This window comes from Nyctereutes procyonoides, unplaced genomic scaffold (assembly GCF_905146905.1).
Source record: "Nyctereutes procyonoides isolate TBG_1078 unplaced genomic scaffold, NYPRO_anot_genome, whole genome shotgun sequence".
Taxonomy (NCBI): Eukaryota; Metazoa; Chordata; class Mammalia; order Carnivora; family Canidae; genus Nyctereutes; species Nyctereutes procyonoides.
The window spans coordinates 44646083-44670408 of record NW_026575131.1 but is presented as its reverse complement, the minus strand read 5'-3'; the positions used below and the strand labels follow the sequence as shown (position 1 = coordinate 44670408).

Genomic DNA, 24326 nt, shown 5'->3' with positions numbered 1-24326 from the left:
AACTTCACCTGTTCAGAGACAAGACAGGACCATCCCCACAGAGACATCAGCTGGCAGAGCTAAAGGTAGGGAGGGCCAGGGGCCACATATCATCAATCCTACACTCTAGGCCAAAGTGGAGCTTAATGCAGCTCCACTTCCTGTCAGGAGGAACTAGCACAGATTACTAGGTTGTGGCACTCTGTGAGCAAGGCCCTCAAGCAGCAGGACCCCTGCACAGGTAAGGAAGCCAGCAAGGCCTCATCCCAGTGCCAAAGTAAGCTGGAAACAAGCTGAACACAAGTGACCAGTGCTGGTTGTCCTCATCCCACTTGCCAGATCCACTGTGAGCTGAGCACATTTCTCTGGAACAAGCAGACATCTGTGAGCGTCCAACACCAAAAATAGTGTGACCAGGGAAGGAAGGAACACACTCTTCTAGCTGTGACCTGTCTCTGTCTCAGACATCTCCCTGCAGTCTCTCCACACTGGAATGTACCCCATAGATCCTCCCCACTGCACTGTACCCCCCACCCAGCCGACAGCAATTCAACAGTCCTATTTGATTCTGAAAAAGGAGAAATAATGAAAGATAAGAACAGCAGGGGCACCTGGGTGGCTTAGTAGGTTAAGTAGCCAACCCTTGATCTTGGCTCAGGTCATGATCTCAGGGGCCTGGGATCAACCCCTTACACAGGCTCTGAGCTCAGCAGAGAATCGGCTTCAGGATTCTCTCTCTCCCTCTGGTAGCCCACCCCCGGCTCACTTACACATGTACTCTCTCTCAAATAAATCTTTTTTAAAGAAAGAGGAGGGGAGAGTGGAGAGGGGAGAGGCCATTTCTGCTGACAGAACCCAGAAACCTCAGCCCCTTGGCAGACAGGCCTGCCTGAGAAGCCCTTCTCCAGGTCTTTCAGGCTGCTGGTATCTAATTCAGAATCCATTTATAGATGATACTCATTCTGAGCTGAGAAAGCTCTGAAAGATTCATTGAGGCCCCCCAGCCCATGGAAAGCTCACTCCTAGGAAACAGGAGACACCTGCTGCCCACTGTCTCCACACAAGGGACCCATCTGCTTCATGCTATGAAGCACACATTGGAAAGACACCCATACAGGGATCCCTGGGTGGCGCAGCGGTTTGGCGCCTGCCTTTGGCCCAGGGCGCGATCCTGGAGACCCGGGATCGAATCCCACGTCGGGCTCCCGGTGCATGGAGCCTGCTTCTCCCTCTGCCTATGTCTCTGCCTCTCTCTCTCTATCATAAATAAATAAAAATTAAAAAAAAAAAACAACACAAACTCTCTTTAAAAAAAAAAAAAAGGAAAGACACCCATACAAACAACCAACCCCTAATCGAGCACAATCCTCTCTTGGAAAATGACACTGGGGATCCCTGGGTGGCGCAGCGGTTTGGCGCCTGCCTTTGGCCCAGGGCGCGATCCTAGAGACCCGGGATCGAATCCCACGTCAGGCTCCTGGTGCATGGAGCCTGCTTCTCCCTCTGCCTGTGTCTCTGCCTCTCTCTCTCTCTCTCTCTCTGTGACTATCATAAATAAATTAAAAAAAAAAAAAAAGGAAAATGACACTGGTCGCACTGTATCCCCATGGAACTGAGGCTGAGGAGAGGGGGGAAGGGGAAGGGGATGCTACAGCCAGAGCCTGACTCCAATGGCAGGCAGATACCCACCCTCCCAGCTCCATCAGGGACACCTACACTTAGCCCTTCCTGCCATGTTGTGTGTTTCCAGAGTATACCAGCAGGTCACAGATAAAAAAGCCAGGCCCACCAGAGGCCTCACCAGTCTTGACACTGTGCCTGAGAAAAGCTGCTGGGACTTGCACATGGTGTGGGAAGCATTTTGAATCTGCAAGAAATCAGGCGTGGGGGGAGGCAGTCACAGAGCAGACACCCTTAGGTTTGAGGATCAATTTAATCTACACTGACCACATGCCTTCAGGTCAGCCACCATCCTCTAGGAATCCCATCAATGAAATGAAAGGGCCAGACCAAAAGGATGCTCCAAGATCTCAGTCCAGTCCTGAGATGTGACAGGAAGCCACGGCCCACAGGGCAGCATGCCATGGCACAGGGGCCTGGGGTATGAGACCTGGACAGCACATTCCACTAACACACATAGTCAAGTCACATGCCCATCCCAACACTCCAAACTAGCAGCTCTCGAACTTCTACTGTAAAGGGCCAGAGAATAAATATTATAGGTTTTGAGAACTAGACAATCTCTGTCACAAAGACTCAGATGCTGTCATACAGCAAAAGCAGCCATAAACAATGCTTTTGTCCCAATAAAATACACACAAGTTGGAAGATTGGATTTGCCCCTTGGGTCATGGTTTACCAACTTGTTTTAGACTCTAACATTGGCACTAAAAGAGGAACATGCCATAACAATCTACTTCATTGGCATCCCTATCCAATTCTGTTCACCTAACATGGCAGCAAACATGCCAGAGGCCTTGATTTTAAGGGCTAGCAGCTTCGGCAGCAACACTAGGCACAGCAGACCTCAGTTTCCTTGAGAACAAAAAGAAGTCCTCTACCACTAATGGTACAGAAAACAGAGCAGCCATAAGGCACCTGGGTAGCTCAGTTGGCTGACTCTTGAGTGTGGCCCCAGTCATGGTCTCACGGTCTTGGGATCTAGCCCTGTATCAGGCTCTCTACTCAATGGGGAGTCTGCTTGGAGATTCTCTCTCTGCCCTCCCCCCACGAGCACTCTCTCATGTTCTCTTCCTCTCTCTCTCTCTCAAATAAATCTGAAAAGAAAAGAAAAGAAAAGAAAAGAAAAGAGAAAGAAAAGAAAAGAAAAGAAAAAAGAGAAAAGAAAGAAAAGGAAAGGAAAGGAAAGGAAAAGAAAGAAAAGAAAAGAAAAGAAAGAAAAGAAAAGAAAAGAAAAGAAAAGAAAAGAAAAGAAAAGAAAAAAAAGAAAAGAAGTCTGGGTGGTTCCGTTGCTTAAGCATCTGCCCTTGGCTCAGGCCAGGATCCCAGGGTCCTGCTCAGCAAGGAGTCTGCTTCTGCTTCTCCTCTCTCTGCTCTCTCAAATAAATAGATAGAATCAAGAAAGGGGAAGGGAAGGGAAGGGGAGGGGAGGGGAGGGGAGGGGAGGGGAGGGGAGGGGAGGGGAGGGGAGGGGAGGGGAGGGGAGGGAAGGGAAGGGAAGGGAAGGGAAGGGAAGGGAAGGGAAGGGAAGGGAAGGGAAGGGGAGGGGAGGGGAGGGGAGGGGAGGGGAGGGGAGGGGAGGGAAGGGAAGGGAAGGGAAGGGAAGGGAAGGGAAGAAAAAGGGAGGGAAGGGAAGAAAAAGGGAGGGAAGGGAAGGGAAGGGAAGAAAAAGGGAGGGAGGGGAGGGAAGGAAGGGAGGGAGGGAGGGGAGGGAAGGAAGGGAGGGAGGGAGGGAGGGAGGGAGGGAGGGAGGAAGGAAGGAAGGAAGGAAGGAAGGAAGGAAGGAAGGAAGGAAGTAGGGAGGGAGAGATCAAGCAGTGAGGATATGGACGAGGCATGGGATCCCTGTCAGGACCTCGAGAACAACATGGTGGAGAGGTTACAGGCAGGAGGTGACCATTGTCAAGGGGAAAGCCATGCTAAGCTCATGCTCCACACCGGGCTACTGCAAACCAAGCTGTCCTGACTTCATTCAGTGGGCATTCTCCTTATTGGAAGTGTTGCTATAGAACTCTTAAATCATCCCCTCCAGATGTGGGGAAAACCACAAGGTCCATATCAGGAAGCTGATTTCCTCCAAAAAGTCACTGTTCAGTAAAAAGGGGAAAATAAAAAAGGAACCTCCCAACACACTTATCCTCCTCAGGCCAATGGCAGGCCAATGGCTACTCCAAAAAGCCCTCACCACCAGGAAGGGCAGCATAAAGGGATGGCTGCCTCAGCCCAGTCCCTCAGCCCTGCTCTAACCAGCCTATGCTTAACTATGCGGCCCCATGCACACAGGCAAATCCCCATGCAAGAAAAGGGAAGGTGGCAGCAGGACAGGGGCAGGGAACAGGGCCTCCACAGTCAGAAGCCCTGAGGCAAGTAAACTGCATCTGCCCCCAGGGTCAGAGAAAACACCATTCCTCCTTCTCATCCACCTTCAGCACCACAGGCACAGACCCCAGCCCCAAAGCCAAGCCAAAGGCAGGAGCAAAGACAATGGCATATGGGGTCCCTGGGTGGCTCAGTCTGCTAGGTGTCTGTCTTCAGCTCAGGTCATGGTCCTGGGGCAGTGGGGGTCCTGTTTCTCTCTCTCCCTCTGCACCTCTCCCTGCTGATATGCGCTTTGTCAAATAAATAAAACCTTAAAAAAAAAAAAAAAAAGCATAGCTCCCTACCTGTCCAATACGTCCCAAAGGGCAGCACCCGACCTGAGGGGCCTCCAGGCCACTTCCTAACCCAAAAGCAAGCCCACTTTCCACCTGTCACCTTGTGATTCAATAGGGGACACAAAGAGGTAAATTCACCAAAGCACAAATTCTGTCCTGAGTTCATGGCCAGGGAAGGGCCCAGCAAACTCGGGTCCCAAAGGGCAGAGCCTAGCCTTGCCCATCACCCTCAGGACCTCTGTTTGGTTTGAGGGCAGGAAAGGACACAGAAGTCCTGCCACTGGAGGGCTGGGAGATGGTAATAGCTCTCCTTACCCTTCTTGCCATCTGCACTCAGGAGACCCTGATCAAGATCCTCTCTCAGGCAGCACCTGAAGCTAGCCCAAGCCCACTTCAAGTGTGAGAGCCAACATGGCCCGATTCCTCTGGGCTCCAGGTCTGTGACCAGTGACAAGGGGACTCCTGAGCCCATCAATGGTCCACCAGGTGTCAGAAGCCTAACAGCCCCTAACTCTTGTTGGAGAGTCACACTTTTAAAGGTTCTAAGACACTTCACACCCATCAGTACAGCTATTATCAAAAGAACAAGTATTGGTGAGGACCACTGGCTGGAGAAACTGGAGTCCTTGTGCACTGCTGGTGGGAATGTAAAATGTGAAATGGGACAGCCGCTGTGCAAAACAGCTTGGCAGTTTTTCAAAAAGTTAAACATAGAATTACCATATGATCCAGCAACTCAACTTCTGGATATATAATCAAAAGAACTGAAAACGAGGACTCAAGTGAAATAAATCAGAGAAAGACAAATACCGTAATATCTCATTTATATGTGGAATCCTAAAAAAGAAAAGAGAAAGATAAACCACAGAAAAAGAGATCAGACTTGTGGTCATCAGAGGTAGGGAGTACAGGGTGGAGAAATTGGAGGAAGGGGGTCAAAAAGTACAAACTTCCAGTTATAAGATAAATAAGCACTAGAGATGTAACATGTAACATGATGACTACAGCTAACAGCACTATATGGTATATAGGAACGTTGTTAAGGTAGATCTTAAGAGAGTTGTTAAGAAAATAGATCTTAGGGATGCCTGGGTGGCTCAGCAGTTGAGCGTCTGCCTTTGGCTTAGGTTGTGATCCTGGGGTCCTGGCATCGAGTCCCACATCGGGCTCCTTGCAGGGAGTCTGTTTCTCCCTCTGCCTCTCTGTGTCTCTCATGAATAAATAAAATCTTAAAAAAAAGAAAGAAAGAAAGAAAGAAAGAAAGAAAGAAAGAAAGAAAGAAAGAAAGAAAGAAAGAAAGAAAATAGATCTTAGGGAGCCTAGGTGGCTCAGTGGTTGAGCGTCTGCCTTCAGCTCAGGTCATGATCCCTGGGTCCTGGGATCGAGTCTCCCAACAGGCTCCCCACAGGGAGCTTGCTTCCTCCTCTGCCTGTCGCTGACTCTCTCTCTCTGTCTCTCATGAATAAATAAATAAAATCTTAGAGAGAGAGAGAGAGAGAGAAAGAAAGAAAGATAGATAGATCGATCGATCGATCTTGGGGATATCCCTGGGTGGCTCAACGGTTTAGCACTTGCCTTCGGCGCAGGGCGTGATCCTGGAGTCCCAGGATGGGGTCCCACATCGGGCTTCCTGCATGGAGCCTGCTTCTCCCTCTGCCTGTGTCTCTGCCTTTCTCTCTCTCTCTGTGCTTTCATGAATAAATAAATAAAATATTTAAAAAAAAAACTTCTTGTGGTCATTATCTCACGATATATGTCAGTCATATTACTATGCTGTACACCTTAATCTTATACAGTGCTAGATATCAATAGTATCTCAATAAAACTGGGGGGGGAAAAAGGCAGGGACTTGACCAGATTTTGTACGCCATGTTCACAGTATTCACAGCAGCCAAGAAGTGAAAACAATTCAGTGTCTATCAACAGACATTTAAAACAAAATGTGAGGGTAGCCCTGGTAGCGCAGCGGTTTAGCGCTGCCTGCAGCCCAGGGTGTGATCCTGGGGACCCTGGATTGGGTCCCGCGTCGGGCTCTCTGCATGGAGCCTGCTTCTCCCTCTGCCTGTGTCTCTGCCTCTCTCTCTCTGTCTCTATGAATAAATAAATAAAATCTTTAAAAAAATAAATAATAAATAAATAAATAAAACAAAATGTGGTATATCCATACGATGGAATATTATGCAGCTTTACAAGGGAAGGAAATTGACACATATGACAACATGGATGAACCTTGGACACATTATGATCAGTGAAAGAAACCAGTCATAAAAAGATAAATACCAAGGTGCCGTCTGGTTCAGTCGGAAAAGCATGTAACTTTTGATTTGGGGGTCATGAGTTTGAGACCCACACTGGGTATAAAGATTACTTAAATAAACTTTAAAAAATTTAAAGGGACAAATACCATATGATCTCACTTATATGAGATCCCAAAAGTTATCAAATTCACAGAAACAGAAACTAGAACGGTGGACACCAGGGGCTGTGGGAGGGGAACGGGGAGTTAGCGTCAATGGGACAGTGTTTCAGTTTGGGAAAATGGAAAAGTTCTGGGAATGGAGAGTGATGATGGCTGCATACAGACAATACCACTGAGCTGTACACTCAAAAATGGTTAAGAAAGGGGAAAAATGATTAAGACGGTAATTTTATGTTATGCGTATCTCACCACAATTTTTTTTTTAAAAAAAAGGCCCAAGAGGGGCAGCCCTGGTGGCTCAGTGGTTTAGTGCCACCTTCAGCCCCGGGCATGATCCTGGAGACCTGAGATTGAGTCCCACGTCGGGCTCCCGGCACAGAGCCTGCTTCTCCCTCTGCCTGTGTCTCTGCCTCTTTCTCTTTCTCTCTCTCTCTGCATCTCTCATGAATAAAATTTTTAAAAATTAAAAAAATAAAAATAAAAAGGCTCCAAAAAACTTGAATCTCGCTTTACAAGGGGAAGATATAAAGGAAAGGAGCTGTTGCCAAAAATAGAAAGAAAGAAAAAGGAGGAGGGAGGGAGGGAGGGAGGGAGGGAGGGAGGGAGGGAAGGAAGGAAGGAAGGAAGGAAGGAAGGAAGGAAGGAAGGAAGGAAGGAAGGAAGGAAAATTTAAGAAAGACTCCAAGGGGTTCCAGTAAAGACTCTTACTGATTGGTCTTAGCACTCCCAAGGGCTCCCTGACTATGGCCTGTCATAGGATGGAATGCCCCAAAGAAAACGTCTCTCCACACAGTGGAATGAAATTAGAGTTGGGTCAATCTCCCCACAGTGAGCCTAGGCAGGGGCTGGAGCTCATCTACACCTGCATAGGTCACTGCAGTCACTGCTTAGTTGGCTAGATGATGAAATTAACCCCAACTTCCCGTAATCCCCGTGCCCTCTAGCTGTCCCACCATCCCAGCCTCCCTCCTATGGCCACTCTCTCAGATCTCACGCAGACTTTGGCAATCTCAGCCTGTTCCCAGACGGTTCCGCCTGCCCCACTTCCCACGGCATCTCCTTCCCACAGCCCGCTGTGTTTCTCCCTCCTAGTAGTCATCATTCATGGTCACCACTATCAAATCATCATGTTCTCAATGGGCCTCTCCCACAGGGATGTAAGGACCCTAGGATGCAGCCTGGCTAGCCTGCCCACCATGAATCCCCCATGCCCAGAACAGCACTAGGCCTGCCTCAGCCCACTAATAAATCCCAAGTCAGTCTGATAAACAGGATGAGGCCACATGCACATGTTCAGGTGAGGCATGCAGTGGGCCAGTCCCCATATGAGAAAGAGGCCAAGGAGCATGTGGAAATGTAAGGATTAATCCCTTGTTACACACTGGGGCTCCACTTGCCCAGGATAGACAACGGAGGAAACAGAACCCTCACCTCCCATCCCAAGGGAACAGCATTCTCCAATGGAGAGGGGGCTTGGCCCGTTGAGGCTGCCCTTACGTGACTCCCCAACAGCCATGCGCTCACATGCAATCTGAAGGCAAAGATGGAGCCAAGGCACCCAGAGCTCTGGGCCTGACATCTCATACTCCATCAGCAGGGGCCACCAGCCTGGTGGATTCAGCAGTCACCCCCAGGTCAGGTCAGATGTCTCTCCAGAAGCTCAGTCAGCATTTCCTGCCCTCCTCTGCTCTGTATGGCCCCTGTCCACTGCCCACTCCATGATCACCACCTGGTGAGGCTGCTCAAGAGATGGAAAAGGGGCATATGAAGAAGGGGCCAGCTCCCTCAACACAGTGGGATGGACTTATGATAGGAAAGCTGCTGAAGAATCTGGGGAAAGCCATTTCTTTATTTAAAAGAGAAATCCTTAATAATAGAGACAAACGAGTAGATATTTTAAATTTGTGGTACACTAACACATGCATACAAGGCGGGGAGGGGGATAAGAGAGGGAGGGACAGATGGGATGGGATGACAGGATCCTCTGACCTGGAGTGCCCTCTACTATCTTAGGTGCTGCTTCAACCCAGGAAAACTGAGGCTCAGAAGGATGCCTGGAGCAATGCCTGGGTGGCTCAGCAGTTAAGCGCCTGCCTTTAGCTCAGGGCATGATCCTTGGTCTGGGGATCAAATCCCACATTGGGCTCCCCACCGGGAGCCTGCTTCCCCCCCTCTGCCTATATCTCTGCCTCTCTCTCTGTGTCTCTCATGGATAAAAAAAAAAATCTTAAAAAAAAAAAAAAAAGTAAGCCTGGATCCCCAGGCTGTCATCTGGAGCTATCTGGAGCCAGTCTACCTGACCCCAACTTGTGTTCTTCACCATCCTTTGAGGGAGGCACCTCCTTAGTAGAACACCTTCCCTACATGTCTAAGATGGACACAGGGACAGTAAGGCAATCAGTAAGGAGCTGACACCCACCGACAGCTCAAGGTAGGAGTGGGTGGTTAGCTGGAAGGGCACACATTCAGGAAAGTTGTCCCAGAGTCGATCTTCAGTCTTTCCATCTAAAGAACAGTGAGAACACCCACAACCACACAAAGGTGTGGAGGATTAACCGCAGTCCTCAATCATAGACAGCTCATTAACTTCTCAAAGACAGGGTAGGGTGATCCAAGGCCACTTGTTCCACAGCACTTCTGAGAATTCTGGGAAAGTCCTCGACCCAACTTTCTCTATGGTTTAGACAGCATCACCTGCCCTCCATGCAGCCTTGGCTCCCCCATAGTCAGAGCTGGTCAACACCAGCACAAGGGAAACCTGGCATCCAACTATCCTTGAGCAAAGAACACAATCTAAGAACTGAAGAAAAAAAGGCTTCTGGCTTCCAGAGCTGCCACATCAGTTCAAAACACCTTCCAAATACACTTGGGATGTTTGAAAGAACCACATAACATTCACATTTGGGAACAAAAGCAGCAACCCAGAAAGGTGTGGGCTCTGTAGCTGGCCTCAATAAGGCAGCATATACACATCTACCATCTCACCCCTTGACATCAATGATGACAATGATGCCCACCCACCACAGACCCACAGCAGCTTCCAGATCAGCTGCCCTCATCATTCCTCCAGCCCAGAGTCACTTCAGAGGCAGTTGTCAACATCTTTTCAAGCCACACATAACCTGACTCTCACAAACCCAGCTCAGGCATGACAATAAAGCTGAGTGTGTGAAGATGTTTCTGCCATACATTCAGAATCAGGAAAGGTTAGAAATGTCCGCCTCCCCAACCAGCCACAGGTGGCTGACCAAATACTTCTCACATCTGTTTCCATGCCCATTCCCCAGTGCCACCCCAGCTTAGGCCCTCAGAGCCTTCTTCCTCTAAGCCTGCCCTCCCTGACCATCCACCACGCGGACCAGACCACATCTCTCCCAAGACTCAATTTCAATGTACAGAAGTTGTACCCATCAGCCACACACAGCCTCATGCTCCCCTCTGAGGCACAGGCACACCAGGGGTGCCCCTCACTGCATTTCAGCATCTCTGCACAGCCCTTGGCACGGGACAGCAGACAAGGGTCTCAGCACACAGGAATCCTGAGGATTCCTCGCTTACCCCATAGGTATGGTGCCCCAAACTCACGTACTGGAGGAATACTGATCGGTTAGGGTGCACACTGCAAGGGAGATGCAGTCACTGGAAAGTAAAGCTTACGATTACATTAAATAAAATTACATTACATTAAATAATAGACCTAATATGGGGATCCCTGGGTGGCGCAGCGGTTTGGCGCCTGCCTTTGGCCCGGGGCGCGATCCTGGAGACCCGGGATCGAATCCCACGTCGGGCTCCCGGTGCATGGAGCCTGCTTCTCCCTCTGCCTGTGTCTCTGCCTCTCTGTCTCTCTCTGTGTGACTATCATGAATAAATAAATAAAATCTTTAAAAAAAAAAAATAGACCTAATATGGTGTCGGGGAAGAAGCAAGATCTAACACTATATGAGGACACCTCTGTGACGATGAGGTATCCGGACACAAGACAGAGGAAGGTGCAAAGGTGTCAACAACAGACATGGCCTGGGCCCATGGGAACAAGAAGTTGCTTCTTTTAGGTATTTTGCAAGTTTTCTACACTATACTATAGGCTATACTCCTTTTAAACTTCTCAACACGTGTTACTATTAAATGGGAGTTCGGTAACCCCATGAAGTTCACAAACAATCAAGGCCCACTCCCCTCCAGAAGGGCTGCAGGGAGTCACCAACGTGCCCCGCTGACCTGGTGACTCAGCCAAGAGCCGCGTCACAACGTGGCCAGGGAGGGACGGAGCCGAGAGAATATAATTAGCATCAGACTACAGTGCAGCCACTTGGTGTGGGCACAGGAGGTCTCTCTCTGGATGGTTAATTTGGATACCAGCTTTTTTATTAAAGAGTAAAGTGACAAAACAACTACACATTGTAGTTGTCTATCACTCCTTGCACCTATAGGTCAGAGATCATTTGGGGGAACTGTTCTCAAGAGTCCCTTTGGGCACTTGATGACTGTGGAGTAGCCACATATCACTGGAGGTAAGATCTCAGACAACTCCAGGCTGTGCTTATTACAGACCAAAGAGAAAATCAAAGTCAGAGAGCAGGGAAGCAAGGCCCTAAAAATGATGGACCCAGAGGAGGCCAAAGCCCAAAGGCACAACATCGATGGCCAGCCTGGGCTGCTGCCACAGAAGTAGATTTCCCAAAACCAGTGTCTGCTCCAGGACAGAGTTACTTGGAACAGGAGAAGCAGTGTTATTTTCAAAGACTCCCCAGAGATGTCACAATCCGGGTATGATGTCAAAACTACTTCAAGGGTGATGAACTCTGGCCTTGCCGATGAGTCAACAGAGGGTGGGTTTCCGCCAAGCTGCCTGCTGTTTACACACAATCACCACAGTCACCGTGGTGCAGGAACAGCATACAAGCTGGAAACCTAGTCAAGGGTCACAGTGGCTGAGGCAGGGTTTGGCCCCTCACACAGCCTCACTGGCTGCCTGCAGAAGCCTCCATCACTTACCCCAACCCCGGCTGGTTCACACATCCTCCCACAGCACCTTTGAGACACGCACCTACTATGAAGGATTCACCTCACTCAGAATAATCAAGAGCCCACACTGAAATACGCAAGTAGGGACGCCTCGTTGGCTCAGTGGTTGAGCATCTGCCTTCAGCTCAGGGCATGATCCCAGGGTCTAGGATCAAGTCCTGCATCAGGCTCCCCATGAGGAGCCTGCTTCTCCCTCTGCCTGTGTCTCTGCCTCTCTCTCTGTCTCGAATGAATGAATGAATGAATGAAGAAAGAAAAGAAAAGAAAAGAAAAGAAAAGAAAAGAAAAGAAAAGAAAAGAAAAGAAAAGACAAGACACAAGTAAACCAAACGGCTACAGCCAGAGGGCAGGAGACAGGAAGCCATGCTCCTGACATCAATGGACCTGGCTGCTCCATCTGGCCCAGCCAGCCAGATCACCTTTCAGAGGGGGCAGAGCTTGGAGCCACACACTGGCATGCAAGTCTGAAGCCTGGTTCTCAGTCCCATCCCAGCTGGGAATTTCCTTCCAGTGACTTGGCCTCCCAGAGTTTCTTCCCGTTTCCTCACCGGAGAGGTGGGAGCCATTCCCCACCATAGGGCTGAAGGACAGAGGTGAGATAAATTAACGTGTATAGCTCAGGCCAGTGCTGGCATGAGGGTGTGATCCACAGGTGCTGGTTATCACCATTTTAGGTTTTCTCGGGGGTAGGGGGCACAGGACAGTCACTTCGGCAACCTCAGGAATATAAACAGCCACTCATGTCACCACTGCTTGCAGGAGTCCAGAATGCTGGAGTTTAACTAAAATTCAAGACCATCGAGGGACCCCCTTTCATAGCTGTGTCACAGTGGCTCAAGCTCCCTCCCAACTCAAGAGGCAACCTGGGCCGAGTGATCTTGGACAGGTAGACGAGGACTCTCTGAGCCCCCTCACTGCCCCCAAAGCATAGGGGAAACAACAAGCTAGCCTCTGGCCAAGGTTACCAGAAGATGACACGAGCCTGGACAAAAGGCCTAGCGGGGCCCGGCCCACAGCCAAGAAGGGCAGCCCCAGCTATTCCTGAAGACAGCAGGGCTGGCAAGAAGCTGCCCTGCTTAGGGCCCAGTGGGCACCTCCCAGAAAGGGGATACAAGCCTATCTCCTGGGGCCTTGCTGTGGTTGGAGAATAGAGGCTAAATTAAGGCTCCTCCTGCCATCAGTGCCCGAGCTGACATCCACACAGCCGCCCCCTTAGCAGCAAACAGCCCCCATCACAACTCTACAAGAGTCATGGACTATTTGCTGCAGGCCCCTTCCACCTCCTCTCCCCACACACCCTTCCTAGGACAGAGCCCCAGTACCTCCATGTCCCAACACTCTCCCCAGCCTCTTGTGTCCCAACGCTCGAAGGCAGAGTGCCTGGAACCCCCAACCCTCCCTGCACAGGACCCTTCACCAGGGAGGCCTCAGCTCTGGCATCTCCTAGAAGCACCTTCTCAATCAGTACCCCTTCACGCAGCCCCACCCTACCATCACATCACACCATTTTATTTCCTTCCTGATGCTGATTGCTGACAAGCTCTTTATACCGATATGTCTCCTGCTTCCAGAATGTCAACTCATGACACTTGGGACTCATCTTGGTCACTTCTGAATGTCCAGCATCTGAGCAGTAGCCCTACACAAGCCAGGTGGTCAATCAGATTTAGGCAGATGCAGCCCAGGCTCCCTGTCTCCCACAGTCTCTATTCAAACCTCCAGGTGGGAACCAGCTCTAGGTTCCATACCCTCTGGGTATGGACACCAAGTGCTGAAAACACAGCAGGAGAGGGGAAGTGTCAGGGCTGCACTGATAGCCACACATGTGTCAAAAAAATCCCCACAGCCCTGAGAGAAGGAGCCAGACTTTAGACACAGCAGGGCACTGGGACCCTCAACAGTCCTGAGAAGGATCCAGAGCTCAAGGCAGGTAGGGGAACCTGCCTTTGCAACCCTGAGAGAAGCACTCAGGGCTGGGAGGGCTCAGATACTGGGATCTACACAATCCTAAGGATCAGAAGGATCTAGAGCTGGGAGAAGGTCAGGCACTGGGATCCTCATAGCTCCAAAGAGGAGGATCTGGACTGGGAGGGGGTCAGGCACTGACTGGGTCAAGGCCTCAAGCAGGTAGAACCAAGATTTAAACCTAGATAGGCTATAATCTTCAGGCTTCTTGAGTCCCTCTCTGGGCTCTCAATTTTTACTGAACAATAATATGCTCCTCACCACCAAGCAGCTTATAAACCAGGAGAGAAGATCACTCAGCAACAAAGCCCACTAAATCCAACAATGCAATAGCTGGGTGGTTCAGGCAGGCGCCCCAAGGACAGATACTTCCTCAGAGTGGCTAGGGAACACTCCTCTGAGCAAGCACATGACGCTATCTTAGAAGGATGGGTCTATGCTTCCGCTCTCTTCTCTCCCAGAAGTAGCCAAACACAGTGAAAAAGGAGATCTATGGGAGTAGCTGCACTGGAACTCACTTGGGTTTTTTATATTCAAGGAGAAATTGCACGAACCCCAAGTCTAGACAGTGGCAGCTGCATATATTACCTTCTGCCACATTCCAAGCTGGCCATCAGGTCTGCACAAAGGCAGCTCAGACGCCACACCGCTCTGAAGAGAGAAACCACAGGGGACTTTTACTCAGGCTACTCCAAGAGTTAGGATTACAGGCTCTCTTGGGCCACAGAGAAAAGTTTCGCGTGAACTTCCTCTCCAGTCCCCTACCACATCTGAATCTGTAAATGCCTCTTTGCAATTAAAAGTAAAAATAAAAACCCTCTCCACAAGTTGTCATTGGCAAGCCATATAACCACAGTGCTATAGAATAGAAAACTCCAACACTATTGACAATCGTACATAAGAGATTTTGTTAATAACCCATACAGTTCTCTGGTCACGAGCTTCTGAGAAGAATGCAAATTTGGGTCACCCTCAAAAGTTTCGCCCAGCTGGCTTGGAAAAGTTCTTCAAGGGAGCCCCTCCTGGCTGATCAACACTGACATACACAGCTGGGCTCCAAGTGGGATGAGCTAGAGTCTGCAGTTACCTTCGCCCTCACATGAGGAAGATCCAGCTTAGTTAGAGGATGTAACCAACACCCTAAATTAAAAATAGCTGTGTGACAGCATGAGGTGGACACACAGGCAGGCCTTGGGGACGACTAGATCAAGCGAGGGCAGCATGGCAAGGAAGGTGGGGCTCCTAAGTGACCAGGTACCAAGTTCACCTTATTTACATGACTCATGAGCTATCCCTCAGCTGTTTCTAGGAAAGCCCGCCTTCCTGCAGAACAAGTCAGAATTGCCTAGGGAAAAGACTCCAGACTGGAATTCCACAAGGTAGACTTAAGCTGGACATAGTGTCCTCCCCACCCCTCACCCTTGCCCAACTCCTCACCTGCTAGGGTGCCTTAGCCTCATCCTGAGGAATCCTTTTGACAAGGGAAGACCTCGGTCTTCTTAAAAAAAAAAAAAAAAAGACTCCTTCTATGAATGGGAAATTGGGACACTGGGACGGGAAGGAAACTGCCCCAAAAAGTGGGAAGCAGCACGGGAAGGGTGGGCACCAGGAAAGTGGTGGGAACGTAACACAGGAAGAAATTCCCGGCTTAGCTAATGGTGCTGAACAAGTCTGGGGCAGGAAGAAAGCCACATTCCTTCCTAGTTAGTCTCTCTCCTCACCCGCCCTCAGCCCCCCCATTCCCAGTATACACAAACACACACACACACACACACACACAGGGAGCAGGGCCTCCCTGAGCCTGACGTTAGACCCCTCCTCAACTACTTCATGACTATAAAGCCCCCACTTTCCAGGCAACCAGGAAAGGGGCTCCCAAACCACTTCCCCTCAGGTCCTGGCCACTCTGGGCACCTGAAACTTCTGTCCTGACACAAACAGAAATGGGAAGAAGCAGGTTTCTGACCAGGGCCCCAGATGTGCCCCCAAATCAAGCCTGAAAGAAGGTACACAGCAGCCTCCCCCCAACCCACGCACCCTGAGCCAGGTGGCAGAAGTGAAACACTTCTAACTTCCCCAGATGGGCCCAAATCGGCCCCTGAGAAGTCTGAGAGTCAGTAGCCAGGTGCGGTGGCCAGAGCTCCCTCCCAGCTGCCCACTAAGAGCGCCCATCCTGGGAAAGGCACCATGCCAGCGACCCCCACACACACACGCACAGCTGCCCCCCTACCCAAAACACTCCCACTCTCCAAAAATGTCCAGTGAGACAGGGTCACCTGAGAGGGGTAGGGGAGTTGGAAACAAGCTGACAGTTTCTGCCCAAACTCTCCTTCCCAAGAACCAAGAGTGAGCCCAATTCCAAGGGCTACATTGGTGTTGAAGCCTGCCCTCAAGCACAGACTCAGCCTCCCCACACGGACGGAACAGGTTCTCCACAGGTGCCCAACCGCGGTGCCCCACTGACCCACCCTGCCTGGGACCCAGACGGAGAAGCCTCAAGCCTCCCCAACCCCCTCTCCCGTCCCCCAGCTAGGTGAACAGTTCAGTTCCTGCTCAGTGGCTGGGTGAGCCGAGAAAGGCTCCGGACGCCTCCAGGTGCCGACTCAATCGCCTCCCCTCCTCCTCCCCGCCGCGGACCAGAAGAGCGAGCTCGGGGCCCCTCGGCCGCCCCGGGCCGCCCGCCAGTGTCACCTCCCAGCGCCGTGAAGGAACGCGGTTACCCGCGCTCCAAGCTGGACAGGTGCCCACCCCGCGACCCGTCGGCCCAGGGGCCCGCGAGCAGCACCCCGGACGCCAGACCCCGCGCCCCCAAGACAGGACGCCTCCGCGAGGGGCGCATGAGGCCGGCCTGCGCCTCGACGTCCCCGACGATCCCGCCGGGCCCCAGGCCGCTCACCTGGCTGGCGCGGTAGCTCTCGAAAGCCCTCAGGGCGCTGTCGGTGAGCTTCACGTGGAATACGGACACCTTGCTGCCGTCGCTCACCCGCCCGCAAGACAGCCCGTAGCTCCGAGCCTCCTTCAGCGCCGCCATCTTGCGACCATCGCTCCCCCGCCCCCCCTTCCCGGTTCCAGCGCCGGCGCGCCGGCCCCGCCCCGCCCCACCGCCCGCTGACGCGCTGCATTATTCATGAGACGCGGCTGGCCACGCCCCTCTGGATCTAATGAAGCCTGCAGTCACCTCTGCACGGCCGGCCGACTGTTGCATTATTCATGAATGCCGCAGATCGCACCCCCCAGTGGGCCTGGCGAAGCTCACAGTCACCGCCCCGATGTGCTGCATATTCATGAAGCGTGGATGGCCCCACCTCTCAAGGCACCAGAGGGGGCCACTTCCGTGCCGGGACTCCGCCCCGACACGCGCACACCTTCAGGCCCCGCCTTGATATGCATAATTCATGACCCTGGCTCAGCCTGGCGAGGGTCGAAGCCACACCCCACTGGCCGCTGACGTGATGCATTATTTATGAGGTCGCTCCAAGCCTTCCGTCCCTGGTTTCTGTCCAGAGCCGTAGCCAGTGCGTGAAGGGGGCGGGACTGGTGCAAAACACGTGGGGGGCGGGGCCGCAAATAGCCTGGTGAGTGGGCGTGGCTATGCAAACCGAGCGCGCGTTGGAAGCTGGATTGGGCTCGTGGAGCTTCCTGTAAGGTAAGTAGATGGGATTCCCTGCCGGGGTTGTTAGGGTATTAGGGATGTTGGGGAGGCGGTGAAGTTTGCTCATGATAAGAGTATAGTTTGTTTGGTTTTTTTAATTTTTTTTAATTTATTTATGATAGTCATCAGAGAGAGAGAGAGAGGCAGAGACACAGGCAGAGGGAGAAGCACCATGCACTGGGAGCCCGATGTGGGATTCGATCCCGGGTCTCCAGGATCGCGCCCTGGGCCAAAGGCAGGCGCCAAACCGCTGCGCCACCCAGGGATCCCGAGTATAGTTTTAACAGAATAAAATTCTGTATCCTCAAGGTTCCTGAGATGTAGCGGTTGTGCACCTTTCCCATTTTAAGAAAACATTTTATGTATCATGACTTCAATGCATTTAAAGTGTCCTATTCAGTGGCATTTAGTACATCCACAATGCTGTGCAGCCGCTACAACTATCTTATTTGGAGAAATTTTCATAACCCCTAAAGAAAACAGCTACCCACCAAAGTCACTCCCCAAACCCACTTCCTAGCCCCTGCAACCACTAACCTACTTACTGTGTTTATGATTTTACTTATTCTGGACATTTCGTATCAATGAAATCATATCATTGACATTCTGTGACTCACACTCCGTGAAAGACTCAGCATGATGTTTTTGTGAACTTGAATGAAGGCAACCTCATTTAAAACAGAGTTGGGGGCACCTGGATGGCTCAGTCTGTTAAGTGTCAGATTTTTTATCTCGGCTCAGGTCATGATCTCAGTTGTGAGATCAAACCCCGTGCAGGGCTCTTAGTTGGACCTGGATCCTGCTTAAGATTTTCTCCCTCGCTCTCTGCCCCTTCTCTCTCTCTCTCTCTTTCTCTCTCTCTCTCAATAAAGTCAGGAGTTCAGAAGAGAGAGCTCTGTGCCCTCCTGACTCATTGTCAAATGCAAACCCCAACAGGAAGAAGTCTACTTTGCTACCCCAGCAGGATGAAGGATGATTTTCTCCTGGCCGAGCCGATGATAACCTGCCACCACTCAGCCAATGAGAAACTGTCACTACCTTGAACTCTTGCTTTCCTCCAAAGGAGACCCTCCCAAATTCCTCCTTTTCTATAAGGTAATGTTTCGTATCCTTTGTTCCTTTTCGACCAATAGCTTTATCATAGTTTTTCATGTCCTGAGTTACAATTCCTCTACTATTCCTGAATAAAACCCATTTTGCTGGTAAAATAACTGCCTGTTTTATTTTCAAGGTTGATGTTTCCAAGGCGGGTCCTATTGTAGCATGTATCAATGTTTCATTCCTTTTTATGACTGGGTAATATTCCATCGTGTGGATGGACCACATTTTGTTTATTCATTCATCCACTGATGGACATTTGGGATATTTCCACCATTTCACTCTTTTTTTTTTTTAATTTTATTTATTTATTTATTTATGATAGTCACAGAGGGAGAGAGAGAGAGAGGCGCAGAGACACAGGCAGAGGGAGAAGCAGGCTCCACGCACCGGGAGCCCGATGTGGGATTCGATCCTGGGTCTCCAGGATCGCGCCCTGGGCCAAAGGCAGGCGCCAAACCGCTGCGCCACCCAGGGATCCCCACCATTTCACTCTTTTAATAATGCTGCTGTGAATTCATGTACAAGTTTTTGTACGGTTGAATATTTTCCCTTCTCCTGGGTCTATACCTAGGAGGTATTATTAGGTCCTATGGTAATTCTGTGCTTATTGTTTTTCACAGGAGCTATGAGAGATTTTATCAATCTCTGATCCTATCATTGGGGGAACTGAGGCTGGAAACAGCACCGACTTGCCCAGGCAAGCTTCTCTTGGACTCCTGGGTCTCCTAATCTACAGGAAGTTCATGACTTTTCTCCTTCCCTTCAATCTAATTACAAACAGTAACCACAGGATGAAGATTTTGAGCTAAGAGAGGAAAGTGAAGTTCAAAGACCTAGTAATATCTCTACCAAAGTGACCTCCTTAGTTCTGTTCAACACCGCCAAGTTAGCACTATTATCCATTGATCCTCTAACCATAAACTGCTGAGCCCGAGGCAATGCTAGATTTCTTGAAACACTCTCCCATACCTGTCGTTAATATCTCCATTTATAAAAGGCGAAACTAAGAGGTGTGAGGCAGCACTCTCATTCACCGCCGGCGAGCGGGCTGGCTGGAACTTGAATTTAATATCTTTCTGACCCAGAACCCTCCTGATTAGGCACCTGGGTCCCTTTCCCTATATTTCCTCATTGAACACCCTCAGCACAGGACCTAGCATGGAGTAGGTGCTCAGGAAATGTGTTGAATGAATAAATGACATTTAATTCTCACAACACAGCTATCAGCCCATTTTGTAGATGAGGAGAATGAGACTTAGAAAGGTTTCACATCCAGCCTGCCTAAGCCTAGGACCAAGGCTCTGGAATCCTCTATCCTTCACCTGGGATCAGTCCTTCCTACCTGGAAGATGCTAGCACTTGCTCAGACACACTGATCCCTCTGCCCACTGTCTGGGCCCAGCGATTTACCCAGGAGCTAGGCCAGGTAAATATTGGAGCAAGCAGGACTGCACTGCCCAGAGGGATCACAGAAGGGCAGGCATGGGCAGTCTGGAGTGAATGATGGGGAGGATAGAGACAGCTGGACTACTGAATGGAGAACATGGGAGGAGCCAGCTTTGAAGGTTGACCAGCTCACTGTATGACATTGGGAAAGGCATGACCCCTTTCTGAGCTTCTGTGGATTTAGCTCACAGACAACAGTAGTAACACTGAGTATTAAAATGCCCCCAGCTCTGGTGCTGGTGCCCTCAGTGCCTGGCATCCAGGATTACCTTCTGGAAACTGAGGCTCGAAGAAAAGATAATTAAGAACAGGGGCGCCTGGCTGGCTCAGTAGGGGGAACATGAGATTCTTGATCTCAGGGTTGTGAGTTCAAGCCCCACGTTAGGTGTAGGAATACTTAAATGTTTTAAAAAGAGAGGGCAGGGGCAGCCCCGGTGGCTCAGTGGTTTAGCACTGCCTTCAGCCCAGGGCATGATCCTGGAGACCCAGGATCGAGTCCCACATCTGGCTCCCTGCATGGAGACTGCTTCTCCCTCTGCCTCTCTCTCATTCTCTCTCTCTCTCTCTCTCTCTGTCTCTCATGAATAAATAAATAAAATTAAAAAATAAATAAAAAGAGAGGGCAGAGTGCATGGGTGGCTCAGTGGTTGAGCATCTGCCTTTGGCTCAGGTCATGATCCCCGGGTCCTGGGATTGAGTCTCGCATCAGGCTCCCTGCAGAGAGCCTGCTTCTCCCTCTGCCTATTCTCTGCCTCTCTCTGTGTCTCTCATGAATAAATAAATAAAATCTTTAAAATAAATAAATAAAATAAAAAGAGAGGAGGGAGCACCTGGGTGGCTCAGTTCTTCAAGCAACTGACTTGATTTCAGCTCAGGTCATGATTTCAGGGTTGTGAGATCAAATCCCACATCAGGTTCCATACTGGGTGGAATCTGCTGAAGATTCTCTCTCCCTCTCCCTTTGCCCCTCCCCATCCCTCTCTCTCCCTTCCCTGACCGCCCCCCCCCCCCCGCAAAAAAGAGAGAATTAAGAACACTGCAACCATGGGCCATGCTGCTTAGTAATGAGTATGTTTAATGTCCCAGTGGCTCCCAGTGGAACCCCAGGAAGCTGGTTGATCACTAACGGATGGCCTGTGAACACATACTCCACCTGGCAAACTTATTGCAAAAGCTCTATCTCTACAATGGGAATAGTGATCCTGGTCTGCTGCTCATTCCCTATATGGCTCTGGACATGTCTTGCCCTCCTCGGTGTGCTCACATCATAAAATATGTATAATCACAGCATTTACACAAGAGCCTGGTCCTGGACCATTGGCAAATGGCATCATCATGGAAATCATTATTATTAATGGGTTTACAATAGTTTATCTATGTAATCCCTTTTTTTTAATTTTTATTTATTTATGATAGGCACACAGTGAGAGAGAGAGAGAGGCAGAGACACAGGCAGAGGGAGAAACAGGCTCCATGCACCGGGAGCCCAACGTGGGACTCAATCCCGGGCCTCCAGGATCGCGCCCTGGGCCAAAGGCAGAGGCCAAACCGCTGCACCACCCAGGGATCCCTGTAATCCCTTTCTGTTATCTATTTATGTTGTCTGCAGCTTATGTGTTTTTAAACCACACTGGGATGAACACCTGTCATTCATTAGTCAGCAATTGCTACCGAACAGCTATTGCTAATATCTGTATTCGTTAGCTACTGCTGCATAACAAAGTACCTCAAACTTAGTGGCTTAAAACAACAAACATTTATTATCCCACAGTTTCTGTCAGATGTCTGGTATGTTTTAATTGATTCTCTGCTCAAGGTCCCATGAAGCTGGCAAGCAAGGTGCTGGCTGGGATGCATCCTCAGATCCAGAGGCTCAACAGGAGGATCCATGTCCAAGGTTCTTCAGGTTGTTGGTGGAACTCATTTCCTGGTGGTTGTAGGACTATGGTCCCTGTTTCCTGGCTGTCAGCTGGGGGCCACTCATAGGTGCTAGCCATATGGCCCCCCTCTACCTCAGTAAGACAGCCTCCCTCTATTGAGAGGGAGAATTTTGAATGTTGAATCCCTCTCATATTTCAAGTCTCTCTGCCTTCCTCATTTGTAACCAGCGAGGTCAGGCCCACCCAGATTATCTCCATATCTCAGTCAACTGTGCCCAATAACAACATAATCACAGGAGTGAGATCTGTCCTACTTCTTGTCCTGTGATGATGCAGAATGAGAAATCTCAGGAACACCTTAAAATTTCTGCAGCCTGCAGCCCTTGGAGCCACACCTCTGCACACCTGCCCCACAGCTTTCTACAAGCTCTGTTGCTCCTTCAGCAAATGAGCCTTAAGGACTTTGAAATATACTATTTTGTAGCAGAGGGAATGCAAGGACCCATGAGAACACTCACTTTGAAACACCCCCTCTGCTTGATGGGGCAGCCAGCATGCAGCCCCAGGGTCCTGTGCCTGCTCCACTGCTTCCTCAGCTGGGCATCTCAGATCTAGATCCATGGATCTAGCTGTTAGATCCATGACTATGGTTAATCACAGTGAAAGGAGAAGAGTGCCTAAGGCAGAGACCAGAAGAAACCAGGCAAGCATCCAGGTGTGGACCACTTAATTCTCTTAGCAACCTTTGCAACAACACTCACAGACTACTGCCAACCAGGGAAGCTCACCCAAGCCTGGTTGTCCAGGGTTTTTATTGGGGAGGAGGGCTGACCACCCATGTGCTTGACCTCAAGTCAAGATGAAATTATGGGACCAAGAGCCCCACCCTAAATTATATTGTTAGCACAGATGATCAGTCAGAACATCCCAAGAATGTAGACCTGACCTACCAGGTACAGACCAAGGGCCAGTCCTTTCTTGGGAATGTGCAGCATTTGGACAACCTAGGCCTGCTTAGTTATTTCTTTGCTGATCTACATCAGGTAAGGCTTCTGGTGCCCCCCAAACTGCCATTCTGCTTCATGAATCAGCTGCATCATCCTCACCAGGAGCCATGAAGAAGGTAGGGCCTAGCATTACCTGGGAACAGTTTGTAGTGATGGCCATCTGAACTGTTCCTCAAAGGTAGCCTGTGTGCTTGCTAGACTCCTAGACAATTCTCAATGTCAGTTCAAACACCTCCATGCCCAGGTGACTGAGGATTCCATGCTAATTTTCTTCCACCCACCCATCTGTTCACAAGCATTTATGATCATTCCTTTCTGTCCTCTGCCCAGTGAGGGAGGCTCCCCGAGGAGGACACAGCAGACCACAGAACAAAACTGATATAACCCGGCAGATCCCCCTCCTCTAAACACCCACATGCAACAGAAAATCTAGACTGACTCAGGCAAAAACAGTTATTGGCTCAAAAGACTAAAGAAATGACAGACTCCAGGTCCAGCTAGCTCCAGGAGCTGAATGGAGTCACTAGGACGTGTCCACATCTCTCTCTCTCAGCTCTGCTCTCTGGGTAGACTTCACTCTCAGGTCCTTTTGTAGGAACAAAGATAATCACAGCACTACCAGGCCATCATCCACCAGCTCAGTAGCCCCTAGAAGAAGAGTACCTACTTCCCTCTGGCTCCAGAAGTATCAGAGCAGGCTTTGATTGACTTGTTGTGGGCCACATGACCATCTTGGTGCCAGTACTGTGGCCAGAGGGCTACAATGTTCTGATTGGTCAAGCCTGGGTTGCAGACCTACCCCTGAAGGCTGGTGGGGAACCTGGATGGAAAGGCATGAAGGCGTTCCACCATGAGAAATAGAGGACACAGGCAGTCAGGGACCTAATGGTCCCACACTGGGTGACCCAGGAGGCTATCCTTTAACGATGACATGACATAGAGGCATGCAAAGGATGCCCCACTGAAGTGCTCAGATGTGAATGCTTGCTCTCTTCCCCTCCCACTCACTCAACTCAAACACACACACACACACACACACACACACAGCTCATTCTATCATGTTCACTTCAAATTCACAGCCTATCATGTTCACTTCAAATTCACAGCCCACTGTGAGCTGCAGCCCTCAAGGGCAGGGCCATGCTGAGTTACAGCCTAAGTCCAAGTATACAAAAGGCACTGGTATGTGTTTTCATATTTAAGAAAAATCCATCCTAGCTGTCTTCTGAATGTATCACATACTGCCTCACCAACACAATTTTGCCCATGCCATGCCAGTCCTAGGAGCACTCTTCACGCCTGCCAAAGGACTCCTGGGTCTTCAAAGAAACTTCCATGCCCCTTGTCCTGGACACCCTGCCCCCGGCCCCCTTCAGACCACTGAGGATGGAATGACCAAGGAATAAATACACTAAAGTTCACATTCCTGGCCATGGCATTCAAAGCCTCTCTGCTTGTTTCCCAGCTAGAAGTTGTAAGGAGGTGCAGAACTGGCTGGTGGTCAGGGCATGGGCT

General features: G+C 50.2%; 1 protein-coding gene across 1 annotated transcript in view; it reads right to left on the bottom strand.

Annotated features, from left to right (window-relative positions):
- The window catches only part of ELL (elongation factor for RNA polymerase II), a 78615-nt gene extending 61850 nt beyond the window's left edge, over positions 1-16765 (bottom strand). The window contains exon 1 of the mRNA XM_055342742.1: positions 16622-16765. Coding sequence (XP_055198717.1) covers positions 16622-16756 — 135 coding nt within the window. The 5' untranslated portion in view covers positions 16757-16765. The remainder of the gene's footprint in view (positions 1-16621) is intronic.
- Positions 16766-24326: the final 7561 nt, after the last annotated feature.